We start from the raw sequence: 17,606 nt of genomic DNA on the forward strand, positions 1-17,606 counted from the left end.
TCAGTTCCCAGTTATGCAGTAGTCCTCCGTCATTACTCATATACAAAGCAGTAGATTTAACTTTGAAGATTTGTAAAAATTTTCAAAATTTTGAATGTGAAGTTTTTTTTTTTTTTACTCACAGAGTGAATCCTTCTAGGAATCTTCAGAGGAAGTCTTCAGCGCATGTTTTTACCATTGTATGTTAGGTTGTGTTCTTGCATCGTGTCATTCTGTTGTCTTGTAAAACCCAATTCCCATTAGAAAAGTACAAAAAAAAAAAAAAAACCAGAGATGTAAACCATTTATTTATTATAAATAACATAACTGCTATACATGTGAAGAAAAAACATAGGGACCAACGCAATAGCCTAGTGACTAAATCATTGTTTTTTTTTTTTGTTTGTTTGTTTTTATTTTTATTACAAAGTCAGATATACTGAGAGGAGGAGAGAGAGAGAGGAAGTGGAGCTGCCGGGATTAGAACCAGCGGCCATATGGGATCAAGGAGAGGACCTTAGCCACTAGGCCACGCTGCCGAGCCCTAAATCATTGTTTTGTGTACGCCGGGATCCCGTATGGGCGCCGGTTTGAGTCCCAACTGTTCCACTTCCTACTCAGCTACCTGCTTGTGCCCTGGGAAGGCAATAGAGAATGGACCAAACCCTTGGAAACCTGCATCTGCCTGGGAGACCCGGAAGAAGCTCCTGGCTCTTAACTTAAGGCTTCAGATCAGCTCAGCTCTGATCAGGGTAGCCACTTGGGGAGTGAACCAGCAGATGCAAGATCTTTCTCTCTCTTCCTCTCTGTATATCTGCTCTTCAATAAAAATAAATGTTAAAAAAAGAAACATGTAGCCAGTACCTGCCTCATCCCACCCCAAAACTCCAATCCTGCCCCCCCCCATCATTTTTCCTTCTCTTCCAATGCCAAGAGATAAACTATTTTCACTTTGATGTTGGTCACTATTGTGCTTTTTTTTACCATCTCATCAGCTAGTCATGTGTCTGGAACATGCTTTAGTTTGCCTAGATTCTTGCTGTTGTCATTTTTTTGTGTGTGTGTGATTAAAATTTATATAAATGGTATCCTTTTGTGTTCAGTGTTTTTTCACTCAAAATGACATGCATAAATGTAGTTAAAACTGATTTTCACTGCTTTCTAATACATCTTTCTATGAACTCACTGCAGAATTTTTATCTATTTGCTGTTTGGATCAGTATGAATAATGTTGTCTAGGCTGCCTTTCTTCTTTTTTTTTTTAAGATTTATTTGTTTTTATTACAAAGTAAGATATACAGAGAGGAGGAGAGACAGAGAGGAAGATCTTCCGTCCGATGATTCACTCCCCGAGTGAGCGCAACGGCCGGTGCTGTGCCGATCCGAAGCCGAGAACCAGGAGCCTCTTCTGGGTCTCCCACGTGGGTGCAGAGTCCCAAATCTTTGGGCCGTCCTCGACTGCTTTCCCAGGCCACAAGCAGGGAGCTGGATGGGAAGTGGAGCTGCAGGGATTAGAACCGTGTTCAAGGCGAGGACTTTAGCCGCTAAGCCACGGCACCAGGCCCAGGCCTGCCTTTCATTTATTTCATTATAAATGGACAGAGGCCTTGCATATCATTTGTTATATTTATTCCTAGATATTTACATTTTACACTAGAATACTTACTATTTCAATTTTATGGTACAATCTATTGCTAACATACAGTAATTTTGGATTTTTAAGTTTTGCAGATAACTGTAATTCATCTATAGATTTATTTTGACTTCCTGAGTACATACTTATGTCATGTGCATATAAAGACAATTTTCTCTACTTCCATTCTAAATCGTCATACTTTAATTTCTTTTTCTTTAGTTTACTTGAGAGTTGGCAACAGTGTGCTCCCATCTCTGGTTCACTCCCCAGGTACCTGAAATGGCCCCTCTATGCAACCCAATACAGGAGTCAGGAAACCAGGAAACCAGTGACCAGTCATATCACTTCCTGCTAGGACCTATATTGACAGGAAGTTGCAGAGCAGAGCAAGGTATCAATCCCAGGTACTCATAGGTGGGACACGGGCATCTTAACCACTAGCTCAAACTGCCTGTCCCTCAACAATTTTTATCTCATTTTATTGCCTGTAGTTAGGTCTAGGCCTTTCACTGGCTGTTATCTCCACCAGAATGTTGACCAAAGTGGTAACACTATGGGTAGTTGGCAGCATCAAAGGAGAAGCTTAACCATTTCTTTTTCTGTAAGTATAACATTGTATATTCTTGGATTTGGATTGCTAAAAGTTTATAAAGGCCTTTTGAATCTAGGTTTATGAATGAAAAATTCATGTAGTTCTTTTTTTTGTAATGTCCTTGTTTGGTTTTTATTTTAAAATTTTGCTAGATTTTTATTTTATCAAAGATTTATTTACTGGGGCTGGCGCAATGGCATAATGGCATAGTGGGCTGGACCACTGCTTCTGGTGCTGGCGTTCCATATGGACACTGGTTTGAGTTCCAGCTGCTCCACTGCCAATCTGGCTGCCTGCTTATGGACTGGGAAATCAGTGTAGGATGGCTTAAGTCCTTGGCCTCCTAGCTTCAGGTCGACTTAGCTCTTGGCATTGCAGCTGTTTGGGGAGTGGATGGAAGATCTCTCTCTGTGTTGCTCTTTCTCTCTGTATGTCTGCCTTTCCAATAAAAATATATAAATCTTTTAAAAAGGTTTACTTATTTACTTAGTTGCATATTTGAAAAAGAGACAGATCTTCTAGCCTCTTGTTCACTCCCTGAGTGACCAGGCCTATTAGCAGAAAACTAGATTGCAAGCGGAGCAGCTGAGACTAGAACTGGCCCTCCCTTACGGTATCCAAGCATACCAAGTGGCAGGTGAACACACTGTACCACAGCGCCCATCCCTGAATCTCTTTATTTTTGTTTTTTTGTGCCTTTTTGTTTTCTTTATCTGATTGCTCGGAAGCCTGTCCGTTTGTATTAGTCTTCTCAAACAATTCATTGTCTTTAACATTTAGTTGCCCTTGGGTTGTTTAGAAATATAATCTTAATTTCCAGGAATATAGAAATTTTTATTATTCTCTAGAAAAGTTTGGATTTTTAATCAATAAAAAGTATGAATGATTTTCATCATTTTAATTTCATGGTTACTTAGCAGGATTTTAAAGCATCCTCTTGCGTGCTGCCTGCAAGTGTCTGCTCTAAAGTTGTTGAACATAACATTCTACCTATGGCCACTGGACCAGGTTTTGCTCACGATGATATTCAGGTCTTCTCCATGTTTACCATATTTGCTTGTTTAGTCAGTTACTGAGAGAAGTGTGCTAACATTTCTACAAGCTTGAGCTTCTCTTTTCTTTCTAGTTCTGGCAATTTTTTTTTTTTTTTGCTTTCTCATGTTATTAAATGAGTGTGGATTTACAATTATTTTATCTTCCTGGTAAATTGAATATTTTATTATTTTTATGTATACTTTTTCATTTCTAATAGTAGTCATTACCTTAAAGCCAACGCGGATTGATATTTAGATATATCCATTTTTATTTTGTTTTTAATTTGATTCTTGATTGCATGGCAAAATTTTTTTCCATCCTTTAAAACATCTAGGCATCTTTGTATTTTACGTGTTGATTTATAAATAACAGAGAATTTTATTAAAGTATGTGTATCTTTGAGAGTCCAGTTAAAGTTTTAATCTCTATCAGTCTCTGGGTTAGAAAGTGATTTGTTTGGGTTTTGTTTTTGGTTTTGTTTTTAGTTAATGTCCTACTTTTTGAGTTTTAAATATTTATTTTTATTTATTTGAAAGGCAGTTACAGAGGGAGATCTGTCCACTGGTTTACTCCCCAAATGTCAGAGCAACTAGGATTGTGTCTGACTGAAGCTTCAGTCAGGAGGCTATCCAGGGTCTCCCACTTGGGTACAGGAGCCCACGCACCTGGGCCATCTGCTGCTCTCCCAGGCTTGTTAACAGGAAACTCCAATACGTGCCTGTGTGGGCCGCTGGTGTCATAGGTGGCAGCCTTACCCACTGTGCCACGATGCTTGCCTCATAGGTTAAGTCTTTCAACAGTTTTCCACATCCATCTAGAAAATGGTTCATTAACACCTATAAATTTAAGAAAAATTCTCTATTTATATGTTAATATGCAGGAGCTTATGAAGGTCATCATTTCCTATTCTTTGACTCCTATATAATGAAAAAAGATCCAGGTACTAAATGTTGCTAAGGACAAGCTTCCTAACTTGAAGTTGAGGGAATTTGGTTTGTAACTCTTTGATTGTGATTTACCCTAAGTCCAAAAAACATAACATACCTTTGTTAACACATCTGTTTTATAGGATACTATAAAAATTTTATTTTTAATTCCAGGGCTGTGACTCCCAAATGAGCATGTCAGAAATGTCCTGTAGTGGGAGTACATCCTCCTGTCAGTCTCTCGAACACGGCTCAGTTCCCGAAATTCTCGTCGGCCTGCTTTATAATGCCACAACTGGAAGATTATCAGCAGAAGTGATAAAAGGCAGCCACTTCAAAAACTTGGCAGCAAACAGACCACCCAGTGAGTGAAAAAAACAGTTTTTTGATTCTAATGTTTTCTGTACTTACGGGACTCTCAGCGTTAGGAGCTTCAATCCTATCATTTAGTCTTAGCCAATCAAATGAAACGGTATAATCGTCAACTAATCTCTTTCGTGTTTTCTACTTCTAGTCGTTTGGGAAGTAGGAAAATTTGAAATTCAAAATGTTAATTGTAAGGTGACAGGACTTTTAATTTTTCATAGTGTCTGCAGAATAAATTAAGCCTGTCATGACCATTATGTTTTAATGCCAGAAAAAGTTTCAGTGTTTTAAAAAAGCAACTAGTACACCCAAATATAAACTAGAATTGTGTGTAGCTTTTGTTATTACCCAAACATTACTTCTGTGTTTCCTGTGTGCATGCAGTACTATGAACTGATATATTTACTTCCGAGTCTTCCCCTTTTTGCCCATTAATGATTGAAGCAGAAACTGCAACCCAGTACTGCTGCCAGGGTTTTGTCTGGAACGGATTGGGCTTTACCTGTGGCAGAATAAGTTCTGCTTTGCTGTCTACCTCAGATGCCAGGCAGGAGTGGGACTGGGCACCCTGTGCCCTGCTCTGTGTGCATCTCACAGGTCCCTGGGGTGGGGACAGGTGAGTGAGTACAGAGAAGCTCACATGATGAGCTTTAAGCTATCTACGTATGTCTTCATACTTTTCTAAAATTATATCTGTCAGCACCCTAAACTGAAAATTTGAAAGGAAATCCTGGATACTAACACAACCTTAAATTTGTTTAAGATTCCCCACAGACTTGCTTTGTGCAGTTTTTCACTCCAAGTAATAAGTAGCTATTAAAGAAAAAGGAAAGGTTTCGGGTTTTTTTTCTGACTTTGAATTAAATTGCCTTTACTTCTAAATGTCATGGAAGTTCTTTATTCACGGAAATGAAAAGTCATAAATATATATTTGGTTTTCCCCAAGTATTATTGGAGAGCTCACTTCGTTGGTATATCATGGAATACATCTATCCCTGAACCAAAAAGCTGAAGGCTACTGTAATATTCATATTTCTATCCTTAAATGAATGACCTAAGTCTGGTTTTTTAGAGGTAAAATAAATACCATGTGTCTCAGCATAATTATGAGGCTCACATCAGAGAAAGGTGTCTGAGAAGGCTGGGATTATGATGTCTGCTTCCTCACTTCAGAAGGAAAAGTTAGTAGCAGAAAAGAAACAGTTTTAGGACAAACAGATTTGGAAGTATGACTTGGTTATCGTCATTAATGTGCACTGGGAATGCAGACTCAAATATGCTGAGAAGTAAATGAGTAAAATCATCCCTGAAAGAGAGGGCACAGGGGGAGGCCTGCGGCAGACACATGAGTGCACACCCTACCGTAAGACATTGATTGGAAACTGCTCCAATGCAGTACTGGCTACCTGTTCGCCATCATGCTTTGGTGAATAGTTTACTTTTTTGATAAGTATTTCACTGGAGAGCTAAAAAGCAGGAGAATAAAATTGTTGGTTTGCTTTTTTTGTTTTTATCTCTACTGTAGCCAGTCTGATGAAACCAGAGAACCACAAACTAAAATGAAATGTGGCAGGGACAGGGGCAGGTAGCAAACCGATTAAGAAAGATTTGCATCTACAACCTAGAGCCAATCTTTTTGGTAAAAAAAAAAATAAGTGATTGCAATTACCATGATTTTAGAATTCAGTCTTCAGTACAAGGATGATTAATGGTGTTAGCTGGGAGGTAACTAGGAAGTAAATACAAGTCAACATTAAAAATAATTGCTTGAACACAAAGGATTTATAAAGCAAAAGTAGGATATTTATAACATAAATGTAAAACAGTTGGAGCAGTTTTTCACAAACTGAATAAATTATATAAAATTGTAGCCTTTTACTTATACGAAAGATCTAAGGTTTGAATTATGCTACATACTGAATAATCCCAGTATTAGCTGAAGAAACAATAGCAACATTCAAGAACAGAAATTTTAATAACTCTATTTTATTTTGTGTAACTTAATTTTATATCACATTGGGAATAATGAAAGTATTGTAAATTTCAAATATTGGATGGACAAACTTAGCATTTGCATAATAATAATGACCCTTAATGACTTTTGTTCAGTCTTTTATAGTCTGGTAATTTGCATGATTCTATGTTCAATGTGCTTTATACCAAGATGATATCATTATAAAGATGCCACCTTTAAAGTGGTGTAATTTTATTTAAGATTACACAATGACCGTAAAAACTCTCATTCCATGAAATTTACCTGACGGCCCTTTTGTTCAACCCTCAGCCTGAATTAAAATGCTGAAGTTTTGTGTTCTTCCACCCCAGTGAACAGTGTTTCCTCTTTAATTCTAACCTTTGACCCTCTTTCACCCAACGATTGACATCTGGTCATTATTTCTTTTACTGCTTTCCACCCCCTGTTGTCAGATGGACTGTTCTGTTGTCTAAAACACTTGATAGGTGGACAGGTTTATATAATCCGAGGTGAGTTCCTGTAGAGGCTAATTGGATGTTGTCTTTTCATGCAAAAACAAAATCCCCTAAAACTTGCCAGCAGTGAAGCTGTCCACCATGTTGGTTTCTGAAAAAATGCACATTTATTATCTGTGGTACTTCAAATAAAAACTAACGTAGAATTTATCTCTGATTATGGATGATGGTATTCGGAGTATCTATAAAGCAGGCAAAACTTTTTTAAATGAAAGTTATTTATCTATCTGTATTTTGATTCATGTAATAGAAAGATATTTCATGAGAAATATTCCAACTTTCTTTAAAACGAATTGACTTTTGATTCGAAGTACACATGATGGATCAACATGCTGAGGATCATTTGCATGGATCTATTGAACTTGAAAGCACAATCTTTAAAGCGAGGATTTTCTCCCAAATAATCAGGCAGTGAACTATTACGTTTCACTTCGTACACTAAGCATCACATCAGGTTCTTTTTTCTAATTCAAGAAAATAGTTATCATACTTAAAATTTCACATTCAGTTGTGCTTAAAAGAATTTCTGTGGTATTTATTTAAAGCACATTAAATGTACTGTTGCATGAAAGCAAGAGAAAGTTTTATTGTTAAACTTTGAACTCTTAATGCATTTGGCTTCATTTTAGCACTTCGATGTTTTTAAGATATATTTTAAAACCACATCCATGCAGAGATTTTTTTGACATTTCATCCTAAGCTGTTTCGATGTCATCTTTTGCATATTTGTCCTCCTCTTTTCCTCCTCTCCATTTGCCTTCATTTCTATTTGTTTGTTTATTCTTATTCTCTGAAAACACAGTGGAATGCTTTACAGTGTTGTGGCTAATTGAGCTTGCTAAGTGTTTATTAATGCTATGACGTCCTGCTTAGTGAAGCTAAAGGGGATGGGATTGGCAGGGGTGGTGGTGGGTGGTGAGGGATGTGGTGGGGGCAGGAGGGAAGGAGACGGGGAAGGAAGGATTATGAGGTATACCTTTAAATTCCAATTATTGTTGAGTAATAGTGAGGTTAAGCTATATTACCCCCAAAGTATTTTTGGCCTACTTAATGTTCTCTATCACATTTTATAAGCATCTATGTTAAAATGGAATCACTTGAATTACCATTAAACATGGTATACACCATATCCTTGTGAAGTTTATTTCATCTTCTCAGCGTATGTTACAAGACAATGATTTTGAGTTTGTTTCAAGTGATATCTGTGGTATGTTATTCCTTTCTTCAGATACGTATGTTAAGTTAACTCTGCTGGATTCCATGGGTCAAGAGATGTCCAAATGCAAGACAGCCACCCGCAGAGGGCAGCCCAACCCAGTGTACAAGGAGACTTTTGTTTTTCAAGTGGCCCTGTTTCAACTTTCTGATGTGACACTCATACTGTCTGTGTATAACAAACGCAGCATGAAAAGAAAAGAGATGATAGGCTGGATTTCTTTAGGTCTCAACAGCTCTGGAGAAGAGGAGCTCAATCACTGGACTGAAATGAAAGAGTCGAAAGGACAGCAAGTGTGTAGATGGCATGCGCTGCTAGAGTCGTGATGGCCAGGACACCTGCGCCACGACAGCCCAAGGCTGTGCGTATTATTTCTGATTACCGTATCTTACTTTTTACCTAATCATCACTAGAAGAGCTGTACTCTGAAGAAGCATATTCAATGATCTACCAAAATGCTTTCAATCCAATGGAAAGAACATCTAACACTGACATTAATGAAGAAAAAAAAAATTATATGGTAGAGCTTGTTGGGGAATCTGACACCGTTGTTGCTAAACTAACAGTCCTCCAGAGACACACCTTTGATTTGAAGTTAGTTTCATTTTAGCAAAATGAAATATTCAGTATTTCTCAAAGTCAGATTTTTGGTTGTAACAGTATTTGAGTATCACCCGTAACATCCATTATAATTGGTGTTTGTAATGTGCTCTTGACACGAAACAATCAGTTCTCCAGCTACATCGCAAGTTACATCTAATGATGAAGGGTCGCAGTCACATTGAAAACTTTTATTTCAGCTACTTTCCTTTTGTGCACTTGGTTCTTTTACTAACACTAAATCCAAGTGCATGTAAGTACTCATTTTTGTGAAGGAGTTTTCTAAATGTGTTACCTTTTTTTTTCAGCTTCACGTCTTCCTTTACATCTGCTTTTGCCTGATCCAAAGAGACCAAGTCACTGTACTGGTCCCTTGCAAGTCTTTTAGACAGGTTGTACTGTAGAACTATGTAACTTTCTGTTGAAAGCACTTCCTGTATTCTTGTATTCCAATGTAGGAAGCTAATAGAGCAGGCCTTTACTTTAAAATTCCCTTCAGTAATTAACTATTTAAAACTATAGTAATTTGAAAATACTTTTTTTAACAAAATTAAAATACAGTAGATAAGCTGTTAAAAGTTGAAAACAATTCAAATTAGAGAAGTGTCTGCTCTGAGTACTTAGTAACCAACACTGCATAAAGCAGGTAGCACTCAGAATAAGAAACTGTTCTCTCTAAATCTTGACTTTTATTTCAATTTGTATTTGTGATATAAAGACTATCCAGTTCTCAGTTTGATTCAGAACATCCTGTTAACACCTCTGAGATTCACAAAGTTTCTAGTGACTTGTGATGAGATTTTATGAAATTTACAAACAACGTGCTTCAACGTGACGTCATCCTGTGCCTTTCTTGTAAGCTAAATTTGCTCATACAGCTTGAAAGTTGTATTTGCGAAATTAGGCCTTCAATTTTTATAAATATAAAGATTCCTCAGAACAATGTCACAAAAATCTTTATTTCCTCAGACACATGTAAAGGTTGTACTAATTTTTTAAATGACAGCACACTTTGATTTATTCTTTTTATATTTAGGAATTCCAGTTTATCAAAAATATTATAAGCTTTTTCTTTTTAATTTTGCTTCTTACCTAGTATATAATTTCATGCATATATACTCTACTAAATAGAGTATGTTTTGTGTGTTATATATGAAAAAATTTTTTTTCTTTCTCATTTTTGGTTAAATTATACAGAACTATATATTTACCAGTTACTAAAAGGCAGCGTGTTATTGTTCCTATTCCTATTCATAGGAATTTATATTTAGTTGTAAGCTAAAGCTTGTTATTACTGTAATAACAAAATCATTTGTTTACTCTGGCTTGGCTGTACTAAAGGGCCTTAAAAATCAAAATTCTGTATCTTTTTATTTATAAACTGGCAGCTGTACGCATTCATACACAAAAAAATTTAAAAAATGCAAATGTCATATTGGGTAACATGGAACTTAGAGATGTGAGTTTAGGGTTGCATTAAAAGGGAAAATCCATCCTTTTCCAGTTGTATCAATGAGCTTTTTCCAATTTTTTAAAAATATAAGTTAGGCTGTAAAGTTGACGCATTCATCAAATGATGAAATAAATATCTCATGTTTGTCTTCTCAGCAGCAGTAGGGAGCAAGGCTTAAAAGGAGGCTATAGATTTTATAGGAAATGGGACGTAGGCATTTGACACTTGATCAGTATTTCCCAGGTTTGAAACAACTGTATTGCTGACAGCTGATATTGTCCTAATAAATAAGAGTTATTAGGAAGTGGACTATAAGTTCACTTATTTGTAGCTGCACCAAGCTTAATCAAACACATTAATAAAGACCAGTTTGGTGCTTTTACTCTCAGTAAGGATAAGACCTAATTCGTTATCAAATGCACCATTTTCTTTCGATTATGCCCAGATTTGGGTGTATGGTTTGTTATAACCTGAGTTAAGCCAGTGTAATGATCAAGCACTGTATGGCTAAAAATTAATCAACTGTTTTAAAATAGTCAGGAAGGATCCTTTCTTCATCCCAGCTTCTCGAAGACTGTAAAGTGACACACATGCCCATACATACACACCTAAATAACATATGTGTGCGTTTGAGTGTTCATTGGCCAAGGTGAATCAATCCTGGCTTTCTCAGAAAATTGAATGGAAAACACCTCCCACCTTATGGATTCTTTTTTTTTCCCTCTTTACACTTGCCAGATACTGTGTTTAGTTTGGAGTGATATTTGCTGCCACTGTCCTGTGATTTTACACACTTAAAGTAATTATTCTCCAAAATTGTCTGTTTTCTTAGAAAGAGATTGCATTGGACTCAAAAGACTCCATCTACTGAGTCTGATATATGACACAATACTTATGTGCTTGGATTTGCATGAAAGCTTAGAGACAAAATTTTATATCTCAGTAATTATAGCAAATAGAGACCCACTGGTGGGCAGCAAGTGTTGACTGAGAAAGTTGAGACAGACAACTCACTTCTTTATTATTCTGTTAAAATCCCATCACTTTTATAATAAAATGAAACAGTCTAAAGGTGCCAGTTGACTGGCAGTTGTGAGAGCTCCTGGTCCTAGAATCACAGTCTTCCAAATGCACTGCCAAGCGTAGATGTTTATTACTGCACAGATAATGAAGAGTATTTCAGGCTGGTAAAGTATTGGTGCGGTAAGATAATCATCTTACCTTTCAGAAACTTTGTTGGGTGGTGCTGTGTCTTCAGTCCTGTCCATTATTGTGCTTGAAGTCCAACTGACCATCACTTCATACAGTCAGTAAATCCTCAATAGCATCATATTTGCTGACAAAAATAACGAATTGTACCACAGTTTAAAAAGGGGGAAAACTAATTGATCAAGTGGTAAAGTATTGATTTAATTCACGTTTACATTTGCAGCCTGGTAGAAGAACTTCATGGTGCTGATGCCCAGGGCTATCCATTGAGTGGTTTCTTTAAGACCGTCATCATTTTCAGGTCACTTATCATAGGCGATTGGGCATAATCAGTGACTGCAGAATAAGATTGCACTGACAGAGAGAGAAGGAATAGAATTGAAGATGTTATTCAAGGTGAGAATGGATATGGAGATCGAATGATACCAGTCTTTTAAATTAACTTAAAAATAGGCAATTGGAAGGTGTGTGTTTTAGGTGGCATATGACCTAAAGAAATAGTCGTTGACATGTTTTCTCAGGATACCTATCCAGATATGCATACAAATGGTATACATTTATTTGCACAAAATTGCCATTTGTCTACAGGTGGCTCATAGAAGTTTTTCATATTGGTTGATGGTTTTTATATTATTTCACGTGTAGTCTACACTGGAGGCAGCCAGAGTTAGTAGTGACTGCAAGGGTAGCCATGCTACAAGTAATTTCCAAAGTTGAATTTGAAATATCAGCTAGGCCCTCCAAAGTATGTCATAAAGATGATATTACTATCGGCTATAAATTACTAAGGGCCGGCTCCATAACTTATTATGTTGATTCTTCCAGCAGTACTCTGAGGGAAGTAATTATGAACATTTTGTCAATGAAGAAACTGCAGTGATTTTTTTTCACCGCTCAAGGGTTAAGCGACTTTGCCGAGGTCATCAGTCAGTAAGTACCTAAATGGAACCAGGCTCAGAATCCAACTGTAAATTACTCTGAAACCTGTACTAGACACATGCAGGTTGCATTCCACGTCACTGCTTGCAAAAAACAGTTTCTTTAAAAGATTGAGTTTAATGACAATCCTACCCACCCTAATTGAATGACAAAATTAGGTATGAAAAAATAAATGACAAAAAATGATCAGGAGTTTATTCTTTTATGACACAAATGGTATTTGTAGATGACTTTGATTCCCAAATATTTGAGATTCGTGTACACATATACGAATATTCTGGAAGTGCATTAATCAGTGGATTGTGCTTTCTCACTGCTTCTGGGCATCTGAAGTATTTTCCCAGTGCATGAGCGCCCTTCTACCCTAGGAACCCATAGCGGTCAGACCCGTGTCTTAGCTCAAGTCCCTGGCCAGAGGCCTCTTGCCTGTCTTGGTACTCACTGCAGTTTATTCCTGCTTCCCCTTAAAGAGACGCGGGAGTGACAGCTAGCTTCGCTGCATGTGTCTCTGGCCCACCAGGAGAAGGTGACTCCTGAGGTGAGTCTGACAGAATGAAAACAAGTTAGACTCACAACAAACTCCAGATTTATGTGCCTCCCAGGGACAAACCAGAAGCAAGTGCTTCTTGAGAGCTTCATTTCGTATTCCAAACTCCAGCTCCAGAGAATCCGCTTCATTTGGTCTGGGGTGAAGTCCAAGGAGCTACATGCACCCCAGGAAATTCTGCCTGAGATAATGGTGCAGAATAATGAGCTTACTACTTAGAAACATCGATAGCAATGCTCCAGCACCTTATAGGCTAGATCTTTAGGTGTGACCATAGCTAAATCAGAGAGAGAGAGAGAGAGAGAGATGAAGATCAGGAGTAGTGTTAAGGATGTTTGTCTTGTGTTTTCTTAAAAGGAAAGATAATACAGCTTTTCAATTGTTTCTTGCTAAAGTAAATATATGCTATGTTTTATGATTCTTAAATATTCCTTTGAATTACTGTCTTCTTGTAACTATATAGTGATAGTTATTAAGCAAGGAGAATCCCTGGGGTGATAGAGCTAGCGTTTGTGTCAGTGTTCTAAGTGAATAAGACTGGACTTTGAGCACATGTACGGATGCAGCCACGGGTGATGGCAGTTTTGCGTTCTTGTGTGGGGTTGAGCCTTCTTGCCTCTCTTTAGCATCTTCCCGAGTGACTTCCTTGTCATTGCACTGATCAGATGACCTTCAGTGCTGGCTTCCTCATTAGGACCTCTGTAGATCACTTCTGCTCTAGTTTCATGCAGTTACTTCATTGCTTTGTCATTTCTCAGGGTCCTTTAGTTGAACTAGCAAGTAAATAGGACAGCCTCAAAACCTCTTTCAGCAAGAATACATACTATGGATAAGGCTCATCTATGTTTTCAGTTGAAATGCAGTCACTCTTCTTTATATGACGTATTTTATAGTAATATGTTCTACATTTTGAAAGCTGTCTCAGCCTACTGAGATGTGAAGTTATTTGAAGTTTTTAAATAATATTGTTGGAGGATTAGACGGTTTTGTAACTGCTGGGTATCTCTGTATTTGATTATAATCTGAGACCTGGTTAATATAATCCTAAAATGATAGTTCAGTAGCCTGGGATTATTAGTCCATTATCAAAATGAATCTGAGATACTTGCTGTTTTCTCCCCCTGCTTGAGCTAGTGTGTAACCCTTTCAGTGCTGCTTCGTTCTTCCTCCCTGCCTTTCTACCCACTCTTAGTCACACACATTCACACTAGGTAACAGTTTGTGCATAAAAGCTGAACAATACATTTCTCCCAAGTACCAGCCAGCAGGGAGGACAAGCAGGCTCTCTCAGAGACTACATAAAGCAGAGTGATGTTCTCTAATCCTAAGACATTTGCTGTTAGCGTGGTAATTGTTAGCATGTACTTGTCTTGAATGGTGTGAAGTACCCTAAAATCATATTATGTGGGCTGGTACTGAAGAAGATTCCTGATTATTAATCTAACAAAGGTTTGTTATGCTTTTATTGTGGAATTCAAACCTCTTAGTACATAGGAATGTCTAAATAATTAATTGTGAGGATGAAGTCAGGGCTGTATTAGTTATAGTGCAAAATATTTGATATGATTGCAACCTCATTTTGACAGCATTTTAAGGGCCCTCCTTTATCTTTTTTGTTATTTTCATTATTAACTTGTAGTATTTGACTTTTGAATTTTTTAAATATTCAAGACTACTTTTAAAAGAAAAGTCTTAACATCTTTCTGATAATTCCTTTAACCTGTTACTGTCATCTGACAATGTGCTTAAAATTAATGTCCTATATATGAGATGAAATACTCCTCTAAAATATTCTCAAAATTCATTTATATATTCAGATAGTGTTGGAGCAATTAATGTTAAATAGGAATATTTTATTGAATGAGAAAGTGAGGCTTGTACTTGCCCCTCAGTTGTTAGTTTGTTGCTTCTCTTTGCTATTTACCATAAGCCTAATCCCAACTGGTCCTTGTCCGTCACTGAGCTACCAGCCTCCTGTTGAAGATGCAATTTTCAGGAATGACCAAGGCATTATACCATCAGGGTAGATCTTCAGCATCATTCCTGTGTGAATGCCTCATTAATGTTGATGAGAACAATCGGTAAGCACCCGTAGGAGAAGACATGCTACCTAGGATGGCACCTTGGGACCAAATAATTTTTCAGTGATATTAAAGCCCCAACTGTGAAGTGAAGAATTCTAGGTCCTTGTGTCATCTCTCTCTTTCGATCTTATCTCTTCCCTCTCTAGCTTGTATATTCCTTTTTCAAAATCCTGGTTTTTAAAATTTCATGTTTCTTTAACCAGTCTATTTCCAAAAGTAACAAATTGAAATAAATACTATGGAATATAGAAAAACTTTTTTTTTGGTGGAGGAGTATAGAAATTTTATTTCCTTTGAACAATCCTCTTAGATGAAAATTGAGAATATTCCACAGATTCCCACAATTACGTCACATTTGTTGTAGGAGGGAAGAACGGATTAGCTTTGGCACAAAAATGGACTCTCTTAGTGTTAGATCTGTTTGAACAATTATTAGAAGCACAGCAAGAAACTGATTGTGATACTATATCCATGCTTTGTGTTAAAATATTTATCAGGAGAAAATTTTCAATATTAGCTTGCATTATAAAATTATGTTTCTGCATAGCTTTATTTTAAATACATTTTCTGCAAAATAATATAGTGACAATAATTTTGAGGAATCTTTAAAGATATTAGAAGAGACAGCCAAACTTGGCTTGATTTTTACTAGAATTTTAAGGTAAACAAGTGCATAAATATTACTTTTCAGTTAAATTAGTTTTGAGGAGGAATGATTATTATGTGAGCTTTAAAGGTTTTGGTCTATTGTTTTTCTAGAACTCATGAGGCTCATCATTGCTCAACAATTCATACGTTTTATTTCTCAAAATAATGTGATTTTGGGGGAAAACTCAATTAGCAGGTCTTTTATTTACTATTTCCCTTCCTGCCTTTCTTTTTTCTTCCCTCTCATTTTTTGAGGCATAAAGCCTCTCTAATAATATAGTTTCTACAGAGCTTTCTTACTTATTTTTCTAATAATGGATATAACTATATGATGACGTCTAAATGCTCTGTGAGCAAACTCTTTCAGACAACCTGAAGAAATTCACTATTGAATAATGTTTCCCTTGGTCTTAAATTGTCTCTAACACATTTGCTAGTGACTCTAAACCATCAGTGGATCTTGTTAATATATACAGATGTCTGTGTGATTATCAACAGGTGTTGTATTATTGTCACATAGTGGTTTGCATTTTGGATCAAAAATATAAATAGATGAGTGCGTGAAAAATCTGTTTTATAGAATGAGCATCTATCTGATCATTTTTCATATAATTGAATCTGTGCTATATGTTGCATTTTATTCTGCTAACTACTTTTCTACTATATATACACCGATTGTCTCGGTGCCTTTTCCTTTTGTATAATTGTACTACATAAAGAAATTGTTGACTTCTGTGTAAACAATGTTAAAATTACTATTCAAAGGAGATTTTAATTTTCAGAGAATAAATTTTTGTGTGGGTTAAAAGTTACTTTTCTTCACCTTTATGTAAGAAATCAATTCATACTTTAGTACTCACATGGAATAGATAAACATCTGATCTTTCTAATAATAATATACAAAAATGAGCCCTAATTCTTATCACTGACAAATAAGTATTAATATGACTGTTATGCAAAATAAAATATCAGTTACATTAGCAAAAGTGGTTACATGTAAATGTTATGCAATCTTGGGTTTAGAAGAAATCTTGTTTAAATGTGATATGAAATATTGCTATCAAAATGTTTGGGTCGTTTTATTTTCTTCTAAGTCAAGTCTGGCCTCCCCCCAAAATAAACTTACAGACATCTCTGACATTTTAAAGTAGTCTGCTTTAACATTTATATCAATTAAGAACAAAATTAAGTAGTTTTAGCTTTCCTTTAATGGGACTTCGTTGTCACTCATATCCACTCAGCTTAGCAAAGTAATTTTCCATTTGGAAGTAATAATTTGTTAATTTTTACTTTTGTCTTATTAGATAGTTGTGTTGTTTCCCAAGGACGTTGGACTTATGTATTTTTCCCATCTCATTTTTTGGACAGTTTTACTTCCAGCAACAAAGATTTATAACGACAGACTTAACAAATACTATTTTGCATATGAAAAGGAATTTAAACATATGGTGCTCTAAAATTGACAGAAATTAAAGTTGCTGCATCATCAAATCTCTGGTTGTCTTGGAATCCTTACTCCCATAAATGAGAGCATTTTCTGTTAACTTTGTGAAAGGGTAGAATATCAATGCCCAGTTGGGCTGGTGTAGGTTTTTTGTTTTTGCTCTTGTTTTTTGCTTTTTGTAAAGTTTACTGAAGCACAATAAAAATATGAAATGCCACTGTTGCTCCAAGGAGATAGGTTCGTGGTGTGAGACCTGCATGCTTTCTAGTACTTGCTGCTGAATTTTCATTTTCAGCTCCCACTGGGGCAAAAGATAGTCTTGCTTATGAGTACTCACACATTTTTTTTCCTGAATTCTAGGCAATGTCTCTATTTGGGGTAATTTATTTGTTATTGAATACTTTGAACAAGAGCACTTCCATCTTGGTCTTGGCTTGTTTTG

General features: G+C 36.4%; 1 protein-coding gene and 1 long non-coding RNA gene across 9 annotated transcripts in view; both read left to right on the top strand.

Annotated features, from left to right (window-relative positions):
* Window positions 1–9,832, top strand: part of SYT14 (synaptotagmin 14) — a 182,433-nt gene extending 172,601 nt beyond the window's left edge. The window contains exons 7-9 of one of the 3 annotated variants that reach the window (XM_058669142.1): window positions 4,343–4,532; window positions 6,941–7,018; window positions 8,253–9,041. In XM_058669142.1, coding sequence (XP_058525125.1) covers window positions 4,343–4,532; window positions 6,941–7,018; window positions 8,253–8,566 — 582 coding nt within the window. In that variant the 3' untranslated portion in view covers window positions 8,567–9,041. Of the gene's footprint in view, window positions 1–4,342; window positions 4,533–6,940; window positions 7,019–8,252 lie in introns of all 3 variants that reach the window. The other 2 variants (XM_058669141.1, XM_058669140.1) reach the window with 2 other exon arrangements.
* A 1,375-nt stretch (window positions 9,833–11,207) lies between these two features.
* LOC131481236 (uncharacterized) overlaps window positions 11,208–17,606 on the top strand; it is a 45,664-nt gene continuing 39,265 nt past the window's right edge. Inside the window, exons 1-4 of one of the 6 annotated variants that reach the window (XR_009246161.1) lie at window positions 11,221–11,496; window positions 11,726–11,898; window positions 12,331–12,432; window positions 17,089–17,143. This is a non-coding gene — a long non-coding RNA (uncharacterized LOC131481236). Of the gene's footprint in view, window positions 11,497–11,725; window positions 11,899–12,330; window positions 12,433–17,088; window positions 17,144–17,606 lie in introns of those variants that run through there. The other 5 variants (XR_009246164.1, XR_009246165.1, XR_009246163.1 and 2 more) reach the window with 5 other exon arrangements.

Source organism: Ochotona princeps, chromosome 10, assembly GCF_030435755.1.
Source record: "Ochotona princeps isolate mOchPri1 chromosome 10, mOchPri1.hap1, whole genome shotgun sequence".
Lineage (NCBI taxonomy): Eukaryota > Metazoa > Chordata > Mammalia > Lagomorpha > Ochotonidae > Ochotona > Ochotona princeps.